We start from the raw sequence: 14,992 nt of genomic DNA, 5'->3' as shown, positions 1-14,992 counted from the left end.
TGTAGCCTGTAGCACACACACAGAAGAGGATACACTGCTCATCCTCAGAAGCAGCAGCATGGAAGACATTACAAAGCAGCACTGAGCAGTTTATACAGGTGTTTCCCAAGGAGCGGTGCTTAAATGACCCCCAACAGATCATGTTTTTAGGATTCCCTTGGTCTTTTACAGGTGATATAATTGTGGCGATGCCTGATGCAATGACCATAACTATACCACTTGAAAAAGACTCCCCACAATCTTCTGCCCGGCACCCCGGCTCTCTGTGTACGGATTACGGTCGGCCATGGCACAAAGCGATGGTCGACACGCTCCTCCGTGTATCTCTGTGGAAGAGCCGGAGATACAGCTTTCCCATAGAGATACATGGAGGGGGCATGTCGGCCATCGCCCAGTGGTCGGACCCCCGTGATCAGACGCTCATTCTCGATCCCCAGGATTCTGTGGATAGGGGGTAAGTACTGATCTACCGGAGTTCCCCTTTAAGGGGCACACTATTCATGACTGCTAAGTTGTAAAGAAGACGAATGAAGGTAATGTTGCCCAGTGGTCAGGTGGTGCCGGACCTGTGATCTCTGGCCCGCTTCATGTCAGAAACAGGGGGGGGGTGAAATGAGACAACCCCTTTAAAAAGGGGCACTCCGTCCCTAGACATGTTAACCCCTATCCAAAGCATAGGGGATGTCTGATCCCAAAGGTCCAGCCACTGGGGACCCCCACGTTCTCCCTGTTGCACAAGGCGTTTGTTTAGAGCGCCGTGCCCCACTCCTGACATCACGGTCATGCCCCCTCAATACAAGTCTATGGGGGGCCTGGTCCCATAGACTTGCATTGAGGGGGCCTGGCCATGATGTCACGAGCGAGGCGTGACGTCACGAGCCTCCACTACGCTTCCCCTGTAAGTGAAGTAAAGTCTGTGCAATGGATGTCTTGGGTAGCACAGCCAAGATTGCGGGGTCCCCAGCAGCGGGACCCCCTGCGATCAGACATCTTATCCCCTATAGATAAGATGTCTAGGGGCGGAGTACCTCTTTAATATCTATCATAATAAGTCTATCAATTCATACATCCGCTATGTAGCCGGGGCGGCACAATGTTCGGTCAAGTACTTGCAACTACTTTGCTGCATCATATAAAAGTTCCTAACCCAGAACACAGACCCCCCCCCCCCCCCCCCCCGCCGCAACCTTCCGATCGTCTTAATTGTTCTGGTAGAATCTCGCTGACGCGTGAAACAAAGCAGAGTTGCAAACAAAAAGACACCAGAAGAATTTCAATTAAGCGAGAGAAATATAATTAATAACCCCGATGGCGCCTCATTAACCCCGACCCCTCCCAGGAGTGTCAGACTGCGGCGTCTGCACAATTAATCCCACTTATTTCTTAGTGCAAGGTTTATAGTGTTGTGTGTAACCAGAATGCTAAACATCAGACTTGGTGCAATGCTCTGCGACTCTCTAGTGTATAAGGAACTACAACTCTCAGCAGCTGCGAGGGTTCTATCTTGCGCACTATGTTTTATGAGACTTACCAAGTGAGATTTGCTGCCCCCTGGTGTTGGACTGTTAGTAGGAATGTTTTCGAGACTATCAGTACGGGCGTTCAGTATTGATGGAGAATTTGTCTGTGACGGGAGACGGGGGCTCCTCCTTAACGGCACCGCTGTTCTCCGGAGGACGAATGGACTTTGCTTCCCAGATGGGATATCAGCAAATCCTACAGGACATAAGATTAAATCACTCTCCAAATGAAAATGTAACAACAAATACTATTATATATATATATAAAGTATTATACTCCAGAGCTGCACTCACTATTCTGCTGGTGGGGTCACTGTGTACATACATTACATTACTTATCCTGTACTGATCCTGAGTTATATCCTGTATTATACTCCAGAGCTGCACTCACTATTCTGCTGGTGAGGTCACTGTGTACATACATTACATTACTTATCCTGTACTGATCCTGAGTTATATCCTGCATTATACTCCAGAACTGTACTCACTATTCTGCTGGTGAGGTCACTGTGTACATACATTACATTACTTATCCTGTACTGATCCTGAGTTATATCCTGTATTATACTCCAGAGCTGTACTCACTATTCTGCTGGTGAGGTCACTGTGTACATACATTACATTACTTATCCTGTACTGATCCTGAATTATATCCTGTATTATACTCCAGAGCTGTACTCACTATTCTGCTGGTGAGGTCACTGTGTACATACATTACTTATCCTGTACTGATCCTGAGTTATATCCTGTATTATACTCCAGAGCTGTACTCACTATTCTGCTGGTGGGGTCACTGTGTACATACATTACATTACTTATCCTGTACTGATCCTGAGTTATATCCTGTATTATCTCCAGAGCTGTACTCACTATTCTGCTGGTGGGGTCACTGTGTACATACATTACATTACTTATCCTGTACTGATCCTGAGTTATATCCTGTATTATACTCCAGAGTTGTACTCACTATTCTGCTGGTGAGGTCACCGTGTACATACATTACATTACTTATCCTGTACTGATCCTGAGTTATATCCTGTATTATACTCCAGAGCTGTACTCACTATTCTGCTGGTGAGGTCACTGTGTACATACATTACATTACTTATCCTCTACTGATCCTGAGTTCCATTCTTTATGGTTTTCAAATTACTCTGTGCCAAAAAGTTAAACAGATTTGTAAATGACTTCCATACAAAAATCTTAATCCTTCCAGTACTTATCAGCTGCTGTATGCTACAGAGAAAGTTGTGAAGTTCTTTCCACTCGAACCACAGTGCTCTCTGCTGACACCTCTGTCTGTGTCAGGAACTGTCCAGAGTAGAAGCAAATTCCTTTAGTAAATCTCTCCTGCTCTGGTCAGTTCCTGACACGGACAGATGTGTCAGCAGAGAGCACTGTGGTCAGACTAGAAAGAACTACACAACTTGCTCTGAAGAATACAGCAGCTGATAAGTACTGGAAGGATTAAGATTTTTAAATAGAAGTAATTTACAAATCTGTACAACTTTTTGGCACCAGTTGATTTGAAAAATGTTTTCTTCTATGAAGTACCCCTTTCATTTTAGATGGATTCAAGCAATAAATACTAGCAAAACTGGATAAACCCTTTAAGCTATTAAAGGGGCACTCCGCCCCTAGACATCTCCATTGGATAGGGGATAAGATGTCTGATCGCAGGGGACCTGGCACTGGGAACCCCCCATGATCTCAGCTGCTGCACCCCAGACATCCATTGCACAGAGCGAACTTCGCTCCATGCCGGATGACTGGCGATGCAGGGAGGAGGCTCGTGACGCCACGGCCACGCCCCCTCAATGCAAGGTTATGAGAGGCGACAGTCACGCCACCTCCCATAGATGTGCATTGAAGGGACGTGGCCGTGACGTCACAAGCGGGGCGTGGACATGACGTCACAAGCCTCCGGCGCTGCACCCGACGCTCTAAACGACCGCCAGGTGCAGCAGGGAGATCGCGGGGGAACCATTTTAGTTATGCAGCAGCTGGAAGGGGGGACAAATTAGGGAATAGCACATTAGGACAAGAACAACCAATATGAATCTACAGCTTGATGTGTTTTATACCTTTTTTGACAACCTCTGGAAGCCCTTCAGGGTCAAACTCGTCTTCTAAGCTCCGACTTGCAGTTTTCTTTATCCTTTTGGTCACAGCCTGGGGTGTGGATGGAGTTTGGCTTGTGTTCTCCGAGTCTCTTCGTCTCTTGCCCGCTTGTTTCCTTTGTGAGGACTGCCTGCTCTTCCTTCGTTTCTTAGCCTCTCCAGGCAGTGAGGGCTGGTGGGTCTCCCCCACTTCTTCCTTCATGGTCTCCACCACTTCTTCCTTCTCGGCCTCCACCACTTCTTCCTTCTTGGCCTCCCCCACTTCTTCCTTCATGGTCTCCACCACTTCTTCCTTCTTGGCCTCCCCCACTTCTCCCTTCTTGGCCTCCCCCACTTCTCCCTTCTTGGCCTCCCCCACCTCTCCCTTCTTGGCCTCCACCACTTCTCCCTTCTCGGCCTCCATCTCCTTCAGCCTGGCACTCAGCACATCCACCTGCATCCTCAGCGTCTCATTGGTATCCTCCAGTTTGTGAGTCTTTATCATCAGGTTGCAGTACTTCTCTACGCTCTCATCTGCCTCCAAGGTCTTCTCCTCCAAACTCTGCTTCAATTCTTCGATCTCTGATAGTAAGTCATCATCAGGTGGGTTCATATCTGTGACTGCATTGAAATAGATAGATGAAGTTAAAATATCAAGAAGGGGGGGGGACATCACAAAATATACATTTATAGAAATATAAATACATTTTTTTTTATGTTGGGTGTCTTTTAAGGGGTACTCCGCCCCTAGATATCTTATCCCCTATCCAAATGTATAGGGGATAAGATGTCTGATTGCGAGGGTCCCCTGTGACCTCCCTGCTGCACCCGGCTTTCGTTTAGCGCGCCAGGTGCAGCGCCGGAGGCTCGTGACGTCACGGCCTGGCATTGAGGGGACGTGACCGTGACGTCACGAGCTTCCCAACCGCATCGCCAGTCATCCAGCATCGGATGTCTGGGGTGCCGCAGCTGAGATCGCGGGGGTTCCCAGCAGCGGGACCCCTGCGATCAGATATCTTATCCCCTATCCTTTGGATAGGGGATAAGATGTCTAGGGGTGGAGTACCCCTTTAATGGGTCCCCCTGCTTTGCCAGACTCCTGAATGGCTATTCTGTATGGACCAAAGGAGAAGGATCACAGAGTACCTAGGCTTGTGTTTACCAAACAGTGTGCCTCCAGCTGTTGCAAAACTACAACCCCCAGCATGCCCGAGTTGTAGTTGTTCAACAGCTGGAGGCACACTGGCTGTGAAACACTGGTCTAGCCAGACAACATCACATGCATCGCCACAACAGGGAAAATAAATGAATGAGTTGTCCATGTAATGCAAAATTCCCCAACCTGTAGCTTTCCAGCTGTTTTAAAACTGCAACTCCCACCATTCATTAAAGAGAACCTGTCACCAAACTAAACTTTCAATATATTGTTCCTTGTGTAATTATAAGACACTTTGCTATTTACTTGCTGTTAAAATTCTCAACCTTTATATGTTTTTAATGTGATTGCAAAAACGGCCACTAGGTGGCTCTGTTCAGTTCCCTGTTGCAAGTCAAACAGTAAGTTTGGTCTCCTCCTGGCCGGGCAGGAGACCAAACTCAGGAAGTGAGTGCGGGCCATGGCGGGGCACAGCTCTCGCAGGATTCAGCAACGTCACGCCTGCTGGGGAACGCTCACTTTCTCCTGCCGGGAGCTCATACAATGTGAGCAAGGGGGAAAGGTACGACACACAGCTTTTTAAAGCTCGGAAAAATTGGGCAGGAGGGGTGTTAGGAGTAGTAAGGGAATATAATCTGAGTTAGTTTAGAAAGTATAGTTTGATGACAGGTACTCTTTAAAGAAAATATAATACTTCAAAATCCTGTATATCCCCCCCCCATACCCCTCTTCTAACCCGATACTCCCTCCACCCTTCGCCTCCCATTCTACCTTATGTGTGTGCAGGTTCTCCAGTCTCTTTACGACAATATTAAAAAGGTGCCTACTTCTTGTCATTGGGCTGTCATACTTGTTTGCGGTCTGCGTGCCGCCTTGTGTATTTTTAACCCTTACATACATTGCTTATCTTGCACTGTAAAATTCAGTTACCTTGCATATGTTATATAAAAGGTTTAAAATTCAATAAAAATTTGATTTGGAAAAAAAAAAAAGGCCTGTGTATCCAAGAGCATAGCTAGAACAAGAATGCAAATTACATTTCCAGATCTCTGTTCCAAGAAATATTCCAATTTCATTGCATCTTGTAAAAACAAGCTGGTTAAACAGACGGGTTTCAAACAGGTAGCTATCCTTAAAGGAGAACTCCGGAATGTACAAATTATCCCCTATCCTAAGGATAGGGGATAAGAGTTAGATTGCGGGGGGTCTGACCGATGGGGCCCCCCGTGATCTCCCGAATGGAGCCCGAATACGAGCGTTTTCGACCACAGCACGACAACGCCCCCCCCCCTCCCCTTCATGCAGTTCTATGGTAGAGCCGGAGATTGCCAAAAGCAGCGTTCCGGCTCTGCCATAGAACTGTATGGAGGGGGCGTGTCGGCGACCGCTTTCGGCGGTGGTCAAAAATGCCTATTCCATGCAGGGAGCCGGAGCTCCATTTGGGAGATTGCGGGGGGCCCCAGCGGTCGGGCCCCCCGCAATCTAACACTTATCCCCTATCTTTAGAATAGGGGATAATTTGTACATCCCGGAGGTATCCTTTAACCATGGCTGTAAAAATAACAAGTTAGAAACCACAAGAAACTCACATGATAATATGTGCAGTGAAATAGAAACACACTGTAGACACCCATAAAATGCCGACATTCTATTGGAGATAAATTAGGTGAATTCTCGAAGGAAGACACATTTGCTTTTATAAAGACCATATGGAGTTATGAAGATCATACAGATCTGTATCTGTAATATAGTAATAGGTTGGTATTTTATGGGCGACTACGGTATGTTTTTATTGTAGTTATTTTTCTAGTCATGATTAGGAACAGTTACCTATCTGAAACCCGTCAGTTAAATGATTTATTTATTTATTTATTTTTATCAATAAGGTTTAAATAATATTTCATGGAACTGGAAGTTTCATTTTCATTCTAACTCCTACCATTCCCTGCTAGCCTTCCTATGACCTGTTGAGAGTTGTAGTTTTGCAACAGCTGAAGAGCCCCAGGTTGGGGAACATTGGTGTAATCGGTGGTAGTGCTCTCTGTCTTGAAAAAGTTTTTTTGTTGGGGTCTCTAAACAATTTTAAATAATCCTCAATAATTATTAGGTTTCGAACAGCAGGTAACATACCGCGGTGCTTCTGGGTCAGGCCCCTCAGTGTCTCCTCCTGTTGTTGGATTTGCCTCTGCAGCTGCTGCTTCTCCTCTTTAAGCTCTTCACATGACTTCATCCATTGACTGAGATCACTGCAGGTTTTCGCATTTTTCTTTGTTAAATTATACAGATTGACCTTTTTATAAAAAAAAAAAAAAATTATTTAAGAATATGAGTTCAGCCATGGAGAATTCCTATAGCGCAGTGGTCTTCAACCTGCGGACCTGCAGATGTTGCAAAACTACAACTCCCAGCATGACCGGACAGCCGTTGGCTGTCCGGGCATGCTGGGAGTTTTAGTTTTGCAACATCTGGAGGTCCGCAGGATGAAGACCACTGCTATAGCATTTCAAAACAATTTATTTTAAGTTCAGTTAATCGAAAAAACTTTATGTCATAGTCACCTAACTTCATATACGCTGCATTTAGACACATTTTAAAGTCAATGGGGGAGATTTATCAAAAGTTGTCTATTTCTTGCATCAATATAGACCAACCTATATATAGACCAACCTATAATTATCAATATATATTCTGTGCTCGGACTTCGGGATCTACAGTTTAGACTGTATTTAAACCTGCTTCAGCATGTTCTAATATTTCGGTGTACTTTTGGCATATGCAACTTTTCACCGAAAAGTCGCTATTGATAAATTCAGCACCAATGCATTTTTCCGTCTAAAATCCTCTAAAGCAAAAGTCGCGACAAAGTCACACGTATTTAGACTGTGACTTTCTGTGCGACAATTTTAGATGGGAAACTGTCTAAATCCTTTGATAAATCTCCCCCAATGTATGAAGTTTGGAAACAATGGATTGCTTTCCAGAACAGCGCCATTTTTTTTGCGTAGGCTGTACCTGGTATCACATCTCAGCCCTAGTCACTTGAATGTCTTACCTGTAAATATTATGTGACTAAAAAACACAGGATGAAACCTCCCCTTAACCCCTTAAGGACACAGCCCATTTTCACCTCTAGGACGCAGCCCTTTTTTGCACATCTGACCACTGTCACTTTAAACATTAATAACTCTGGAATGCTTTTACTTATCAATCTGATTCCGAGATTGTTTTTTCGTGACATATTCTACTTTAACATAGTGGTAAATTTTTGTGGTAACTTGCATCCTTTCTTGGTGAAAAATCCCAAAATTTGATGAAAAAATTGAAAATTTTGCATTTTTCTAACTTTGAAGCTCTCTGTTTGTAAGGAAAATGGATATTCCAAATATTATTTTTTTTGGATTCACATATACAATATGTCTACTTTATATTTTCATCATAAAATTGACATGTTTTTACTTTTGGAAGACACCAGAGGGCTTCAAAGTTCAGCAGCAATTTTACAATTTTTCACAAAATTTTCAAACTCGCTATTTTTCATGGACCAGTTCAGGTTTGAAGTGGATTTGAAGGGTCTTCATATTAGAAATACCCCATAAATGACCCCATTACAAAAACTGCACCCCCAAAGTATTCAAAATGACATTCAGTAAGTGTTTTAACCCTTTAGGTGTTTCACAGTAAAAGCAGCAAAGTGAAGGAGAAAATTCAAAATCTTCATTTTTTACACTTGCATGTTCTTGTAGACCCAATTTTTGAATTTTTACAAGGGGTAAAAGGATAAAATTTATACTTGAATTTGTAGCCCAATTTCTCTCGAGTAAGCACATACCTCATATGTCTATGTAAATTGTTCGGCGGGCGCAGTAGAGGGCTCAGAAGCGAAGGAGCGACAAGGGGATTTTGGAGAGTACGTTTTTCTGAAATGGTTTTTTGGGGGCATGTTGCATTTAGGAAGCCCCTATGGTGCCAAAACAGCAAATAAAAAAAACATGGCATACCATTTTGGAAACTAGACCCCTTGAGGAACGTAAAAAGGAATTAAGTGAGCCTTAATACCCCACAGGTGTTTCATGACTTTTGCATATGTAAAAAAAAAAAAAAAAATTTCACATTTTTGCAAGGGTTAATAGCAGAAAATACCCCCCAAAATTTGTAACCCCATCTCTTCTGAGTATGGAGGTACCCCATAAGTTGACCTGAAGTGCATTACGGGCGAACTACAATGCTCAGAAGAGAAGGAGTCATATTTGGCTTTTTGAGAGCAAATTTTGCTCAGAGGGCATGTCGCATATAGGAAGCCCCTATGGTGCCAGGACAGCAAAAAAAAACGACATGGCATACCATTTTGGAAACTAGACTCCTTGAGGAACGTAACAAGGGATAAAGTGAACCTTAATACCCCACAGGTGTTTCACGACTTTTGCATATGTAAAAAAAATAATTTTTTTTTTACCAAAAATGCTTGGTTTAGCAAAAATTTAATATTTTTAAAAAAGGTAATAGCAGAAAATACCCCCCAACATTTGAAGCCCAATTTCTCCCGATTCAGAAGACACCCAATATGGGGATGAAAAGTGCTCTGCTGGCGCACTACAGGTCTCAGAAGAGAAGGAGTCACATTTGGCTTTTTGGAAGCAAATTTTGCTCTGGGGGCATGCCGCATTTAGGAAGCACCTATGGTGCCAGGACAGAAAAAAAAAACACATGGCATACCATTTTGGAAACTAGACCCCTTGGGGAACGTAACAAGGGGTAAAGTGAACCTTAATACCCCACAGGTGTTTCACGACTTTTGCATATGTAAAAAAAAAATATTTTTTTTACACTAAAATGCTTGTTTTCCCCCAAATTTTACATTTTTACAAGGGATAATAGCAGAAAATACCCCCCAAAATTTGTAACCCCATCTCTTCTGAGTATGGAAATACCCAATAAGTGGACGTGAAGTGCACTGGGGGCGAACTACAATGCTCAGAATAGAAGGAGCATCATTGAGCTTTTGGAGAGAGAATTTGGCCATGTGCATTTCCAAAGCCCCCCGTGGTGCCAGAACAGTGGACCCCCCCACATGTGACCCCATTTTTAAAACTACACCCCTCACGGAAGGTAATAAGGGGTGCAGGGAGAATTTACACCCCACTGGCATTTGACGGATCTTTGGAACAGTGGGCTGTGTAAATTAAAAATTTTATTTTTCATTTTCACAGACCCCTGTTTCAAAGATCTGTCAGACACCTGTGGGGTGTAAATGCTCACTGTACCCCTTGTTACATTCCGTGAGGGGTGTAGTTTCCAAAATGGGGTCACATGTGGGTATTTATTGTTTTGCACTTATGTCAGAACCGCTGTAAAATCAGCCACCCCTGTGCAAATCACCAATTTAGACCTCAAATTTACATGGTGCACTCTCCCTTCTGAGCCTTGTTGTGCGTCCCCAGAACACTTTGCGCCCACATATGGGGTATCTCCGTCCTCAGGAGAAAATGCGTTACAAATTTTGGAGGCTTTTTTTCTTTCACCGCTTGTGAAATTTTAAAGTATGGGGCAACACCAGTATGTTAGTGTACAAAAATGTTTTTTTTTTACACTAACATGCTGGTGTAGACCCCAACTTTACCTTTTCATAAGGGGTAAAAGGAGAAAAAGCCCCCCAAAATTTGTTAGGCAATTTCTCCCGAGTACGGCGATACCCCATATGTGTACCTAAACTGTTGCCTTGAAATACGACAGGGCTCCAAAGTGAGAGCGCCATGCGCATTTGAGGCCCAAATTAGGGATTTGCATAGGGGTGGACATAGGGGTATTCTAAGCCAGTGATTCCCAAACAGGGTGCCTCCAGCTGTTGCCAAACTCCCAGCATGCTTGGACAGTCAATGGCTGTCCGGAAATGCTGGGAGTTTTTGTTTTGCAACAGCTGGAGGCTCCGTTTTGGAAACACTGCTGTAGGATACGTTTTTCATTTTTATTGGGGGGGAAGGGGTGGTGGTGTGGGGGGGGGGCAGTGTACGTGTGTATATGTAGTGTTTTACTCTTTATTTTGTGTTAGCGTAGTGTAGTGTTTTTAGGTTACATTCACACTGACGGCGGATTACACTGAGTCTCCCGCTAGGAGTTTGAGCTGCGGCTGCGGCTGCTGCAGCTCAAACCTGAAGCAGGGAATTCACTGTAATCCGCCGCCAGTGTGAATGTAACCTGTACATTCACATGGGAGGGGGGGGCAAAACTACAACTCCCAGCATGCACTGACAGAACGTGCATGCTGGGAGTTGTAGTTTTGCAACAGCTGGAGGCACACTGGTTGGAAAATACTGAGTTAGGTAATAGAACCTATTACCTAACTCGGTATTTCCCAACCAGTGTGCCTCCAGCTGTTGCAGAACTACAACTCTCAGCATGTACTGATTGCCAAAGAGAATGCTGGGAGATGTAGTTATGCAACAGCTGGATGCACGCAAGTACAACTCCCAGCATGCCGAGACAGCCATTTGCTGTTCCTGAATGCTGGGAGTTGTAGTTTTGCAAGATTTAGAGGGGTTCAGGCTAGAGATCACTGACAGTGGTCTCTAAACTGTGGCCCTCCAGATGTTGCAAAACTACAAATCTCAGCATGCTAAGACAGCAAACTGCTGTCTGAGCATGCTGGGAGTTGTAGTTTTGTAATATCTGGAGGGCTACAGTTTAGAGACCACTGTCAGTGATCTCTAGCCTGAACCCCTCTAAATCTTGCAAAACTACAACTCCCAGCATGCCAACACAGCAAACAGCTGTCAAGGCATGGTGGGAGTTGTAGTTTTGCAACATCTGGAGGGCGACAGTTTAGAGACCACTCTCTAAACTGTCGCCCTGCAGATGTTGCTAGGCAACAGACTCTGCACACGCGGCGTCATACTTACCTCCACCGCCGCCGTGATCACAGCCGCCGCCGCCGCCGGGTAAGTGACCGCCGCCGCCGCCGCCGCTACTACACGGTTCCCCCCGCTGTGCCCGGACACCGATGGGCGGGCATAGCGCGGGGAACCGAACTTTAACCCCCCCGCCCCCAGTCTGCTATTGGTCGGCCGCTCCGCCGATCAATAGCAGGGATAGGAGGGGTGGCAACCCTGCCACCTCACTCCTATCTCTTCAAGGGGGATCGAGGGTGTCTTGGACACCCCCGATCCCCCTTATTTTATCGCGGCGCCGCGATTGATGGGCAGGGGGAGAGCGCTCCCCCTGCAAACACCATAGATGCCGTGATCAGACTGATCACGGCATCTATGGGGTTAATGCTGCCGGGACCGGCGCGATCGCGGCCCCGGCAGCTGCGGTGGGACTCCGGCTGTGATTGACAGCTGAGTCCCACCCGCGATCTCCTGCGCTGCCCGCGGCAGAGCAGGAGATCGCTTGGACGTATGCATACGTCCATTTGCGCGAACGTGTAATTCGCCTGGACGTATGCATACGTCCAATAGCGGGAAGGGGTTAAGAGAATCAGATCTTAGACTTAATAGATAATACTCTTTAAGGGTAGGGTCACACGGAACACATCCACAGCAAATGCGCTGACGGAAGTTACAACAGCGAGCTCCCTGCTTCGGCAGGGTAGCTCTGTGTGTCTGCTTGTAGCGGTGGATTTCCCACTATATACACAGTGCCTGCTCATAGCAGATGCGCAGCAGAAAATCCTCCGCTATGTGCAGACACACAGAGATTCCCAGCCGCAGCAGGGAACACGCTCTTGTGACTGTCGTTGGAACATCCGCAGCAGGGAGCTCGCGGTTCTAACTGCCGTTGGCGCAGTGTGAATACGCTGTGGATGAGCTCCGTGTGACCCTGCAGACACTTTTCAGATTTGATGCTGCGTAAATAAACATAAATAGCTGAACACAGCAGGGGTTAGACTGCCCTACACTCTGAAATGCCACACCTGTAATCAGCTGATGCGGCTGTTTAAACCCCTTGTGATCTAAGTAAATTTGGATGCTGAATCCTCTTGTGAGTAGCTGACTTCTACAGACCAGACTCTTGTATTCTCTTGTGATCTGTTGATCTCCGCAGACCTGGCTACTGTATCCCTTTCGGAACCAGCTGATCAGGCTCTTTTATCCACCCCTGGTGATCTGCTGACCTCTGCAGACCTGTCTCCTGTATTCTCTTGTGATCTGCTAATCTCTGCAGACCCGTCACTTGTATTCTCTTGTGATCTGCTGACCTCTGCAGACCTGTCTCCTGTATTCTCTTGTGATCTGCTGACCTCTGCAGACTCAGCTCCTGTATTCTCTTATGATCTGCTGACCTCTGGGGACCCGGCTCATGTATTCTCTTTGATCTGCTGACCTCTGCAGACCCGGCTTATGTATTCTCTTGGATCAGCTACCCTCTGCAGACCCGGCTCCTGTATTCTCTTGTGATCTGCTGACCTCTGCAGACCCGGCTCCTGTATTCTCTTGTGATCTGCTGACCTCTGCAGACCCGGCTCCTGTATTTCCTTGTGATCTGCTAACCTCTGCAGACCCGTCACTTGTATTCTCTTGTGATCTGCTGACCTCTGCAGACCCAGCTCCTGTATGCTATTGTGATCTGCTGACCTCTGCAGACCCGGCTCCTGTATGCTATTGTGATCTGCTGACCTCTGCAGACCCAGCTCCTGTATTCTCTTGTGATCTGCTAACCTCTGCATACCCAGCTCCTGTATTCTCTTGTGATTTGCTTACCTCTGCAGACCCGGCTCATGTATTCTCTTGTGATCTGCTAACCTCTGCAGACCCGGCACTTGTATTCTCTTGTGATTTGCTCACCTTTGCAGACCAGGCTCATGTATTCTCTTGTGATCTGCTAACCTCTGCAGACCCGGCACTTGTATTCTCTTGTGATTTGCTCACCTTTGCAGACCCGGCTCATGTATTCTCTTGTGATCTGCTAACCTCTGCAGACCCGGCACTTGTATTCTCTTGTGATCTGCTAACCTCTGCAGACCCGGTACTTGTATTCTCTTGTGATTTGCTGACCTTTGCAGACCCGGCTCATGTATTCTCTTGTGATCTGCTAACCTCTGCAGACCCGGCACTTGTAGTCTCTTGTGATCTGCAGACACCGCTCCTGTATTCTCTTGTGATCTGCTGACCTCTGCAGACGCGGCTCTTGTATTCTCTTGTGATCTGCTGACACCGCTCCTGTATGCTCTTGTGATCTGCTGACCTCTGCAGACCCAGCTCCTGTATTCTCTTGTGATCTGCTTACCTCTGCAGACCCGGCTCTTGTATTCTCTTGTGATCTGCTAACCTCTGCAGACCCGGCACTTGTATTCTCTTGTGATTTGCTCACCTTTGCAGACCCGGCTCATGTATTCTCTTGTGATCTGCTAACCTCTGCAGACCCGGCACTTGTAGTCTCTTGTGATCTGCAGACACCGCTCCTGTATTCTCTTGTGATCTGCTGACCTCTGCAGACCCGGCTCTTGTATTCTCTTGTGATCTGCTGACATCTGCATAACCTGTCGATGAGCTAACCTCTGCAGACTTGACTCCTGTTTTCCCTGGTAATCAGGGCTCAAAATCTACCACTGCCTCATGACTATTACACTCCTAAAACAGTGAAAGGAAATGAGGAAGCTGAACAACTGTGATGTAACTTTTCTCATTCAAGTCAAGATGTGAAAAGCAGCGCAAGAGCCACAATACACAATTTGATTCATAATGTCTAGGTTTTGGTTGGCATTCTGCACTAAAGATGTAGCTCTGGCTGAAGTATATATGTAAACATTGAAAAATAAGAAAATAAATGACTTCGTAATAACACTGCAGGAGCTGCCGGGACCTCGTCCACCATAAGAACGGTTAGGAAAGTCATTTTCACAGTGTATCTGCTCACAGACGCTGGCACATTACACAGAAAAGCAGCTGCCAAGTCCCCACTTACCTTAAGTTGTCTCAGTTCTGCCAGCTGCTCCTGCGCTTTACACAAGGATTCGTTCAGTTCCCCATTGGCGGCTTTTAAGCGATCAATCTCCTGTTTGTGAGCATTAAGATGTGTTTCCAGTGATGTCAGCTGCTCCCGGTAACACACTAGGTCTCCGTTCTGCTGTTAAAAATAAACTGAATGAGAGAAAAGTTCCTAAAAGTTTCTGATAAAGTCAGGTACAAATAGCAGTTCACCGAACCTGGTCCATCATTTGTATATATTTTTGCTCTATTTTTAATCTGGTCTGTTTATGCAGCGTTTACCAAGCAGTGTGCCTC

General features: G+C 45.8%; 1 protein-coding gene across 3 annotated transcripts in view; it reads right to left on the bottom strand.

Annotated features, from left to right (window-relative positions):
• The window catches only part of CENPF (centromere protein F), a 61,294-nt gene that overhangs the window by 997 nt on the left and 45,305 nt on the right, over positions 1-14,992 (bottom strand). The window contains exons 16-19 of one of the 3 annotated variants that reach the window (XM_056568312.1): positions 14,673-14,834; positions 6,906-7,065; positions 3,605-4,234; positions 1,532-1,716 (exon numbers count right to left, since the gene is read on the bottom strand). In XM_056568312.1, the coding sequence (XP_056424287.1) occupies positions 1,532-1,716; positions 3,605-4,234; positions 6,906-7,065; positions 14,673-14,834 (1,137 nt within the window). Of the gene's footprint in view, positions 1-1,531; positions 1,717-3,604; positions 4,241-6,905; positions 7,066-14,672; positions 14,835-14,992 lie in introns of all 3 variants that reach the window. The other 2 variants (XM_056568310.1, XM_056568311.1) reach the window with 2 other exon arrangements.

Source organism: Hyla sarda, chromosome 3, assembly GCF_029499605.1.
Source record: "Hyla sarda isolate aHylSar1 chromosome 3, aHylSar1.hap1, whole genome shotgun sequence".
NCBI classification, from domain to species: Eukaryota; Metazoa; Chordata; class Amphibia; order Anura; family Hylidae; genus Hyla; species Hyla sarda.
The sequence above is the reverse complement of the archived record's forward strand: the minus strand, read 5'-3'. Positions and strand labels throughout refer to the sequence as shown.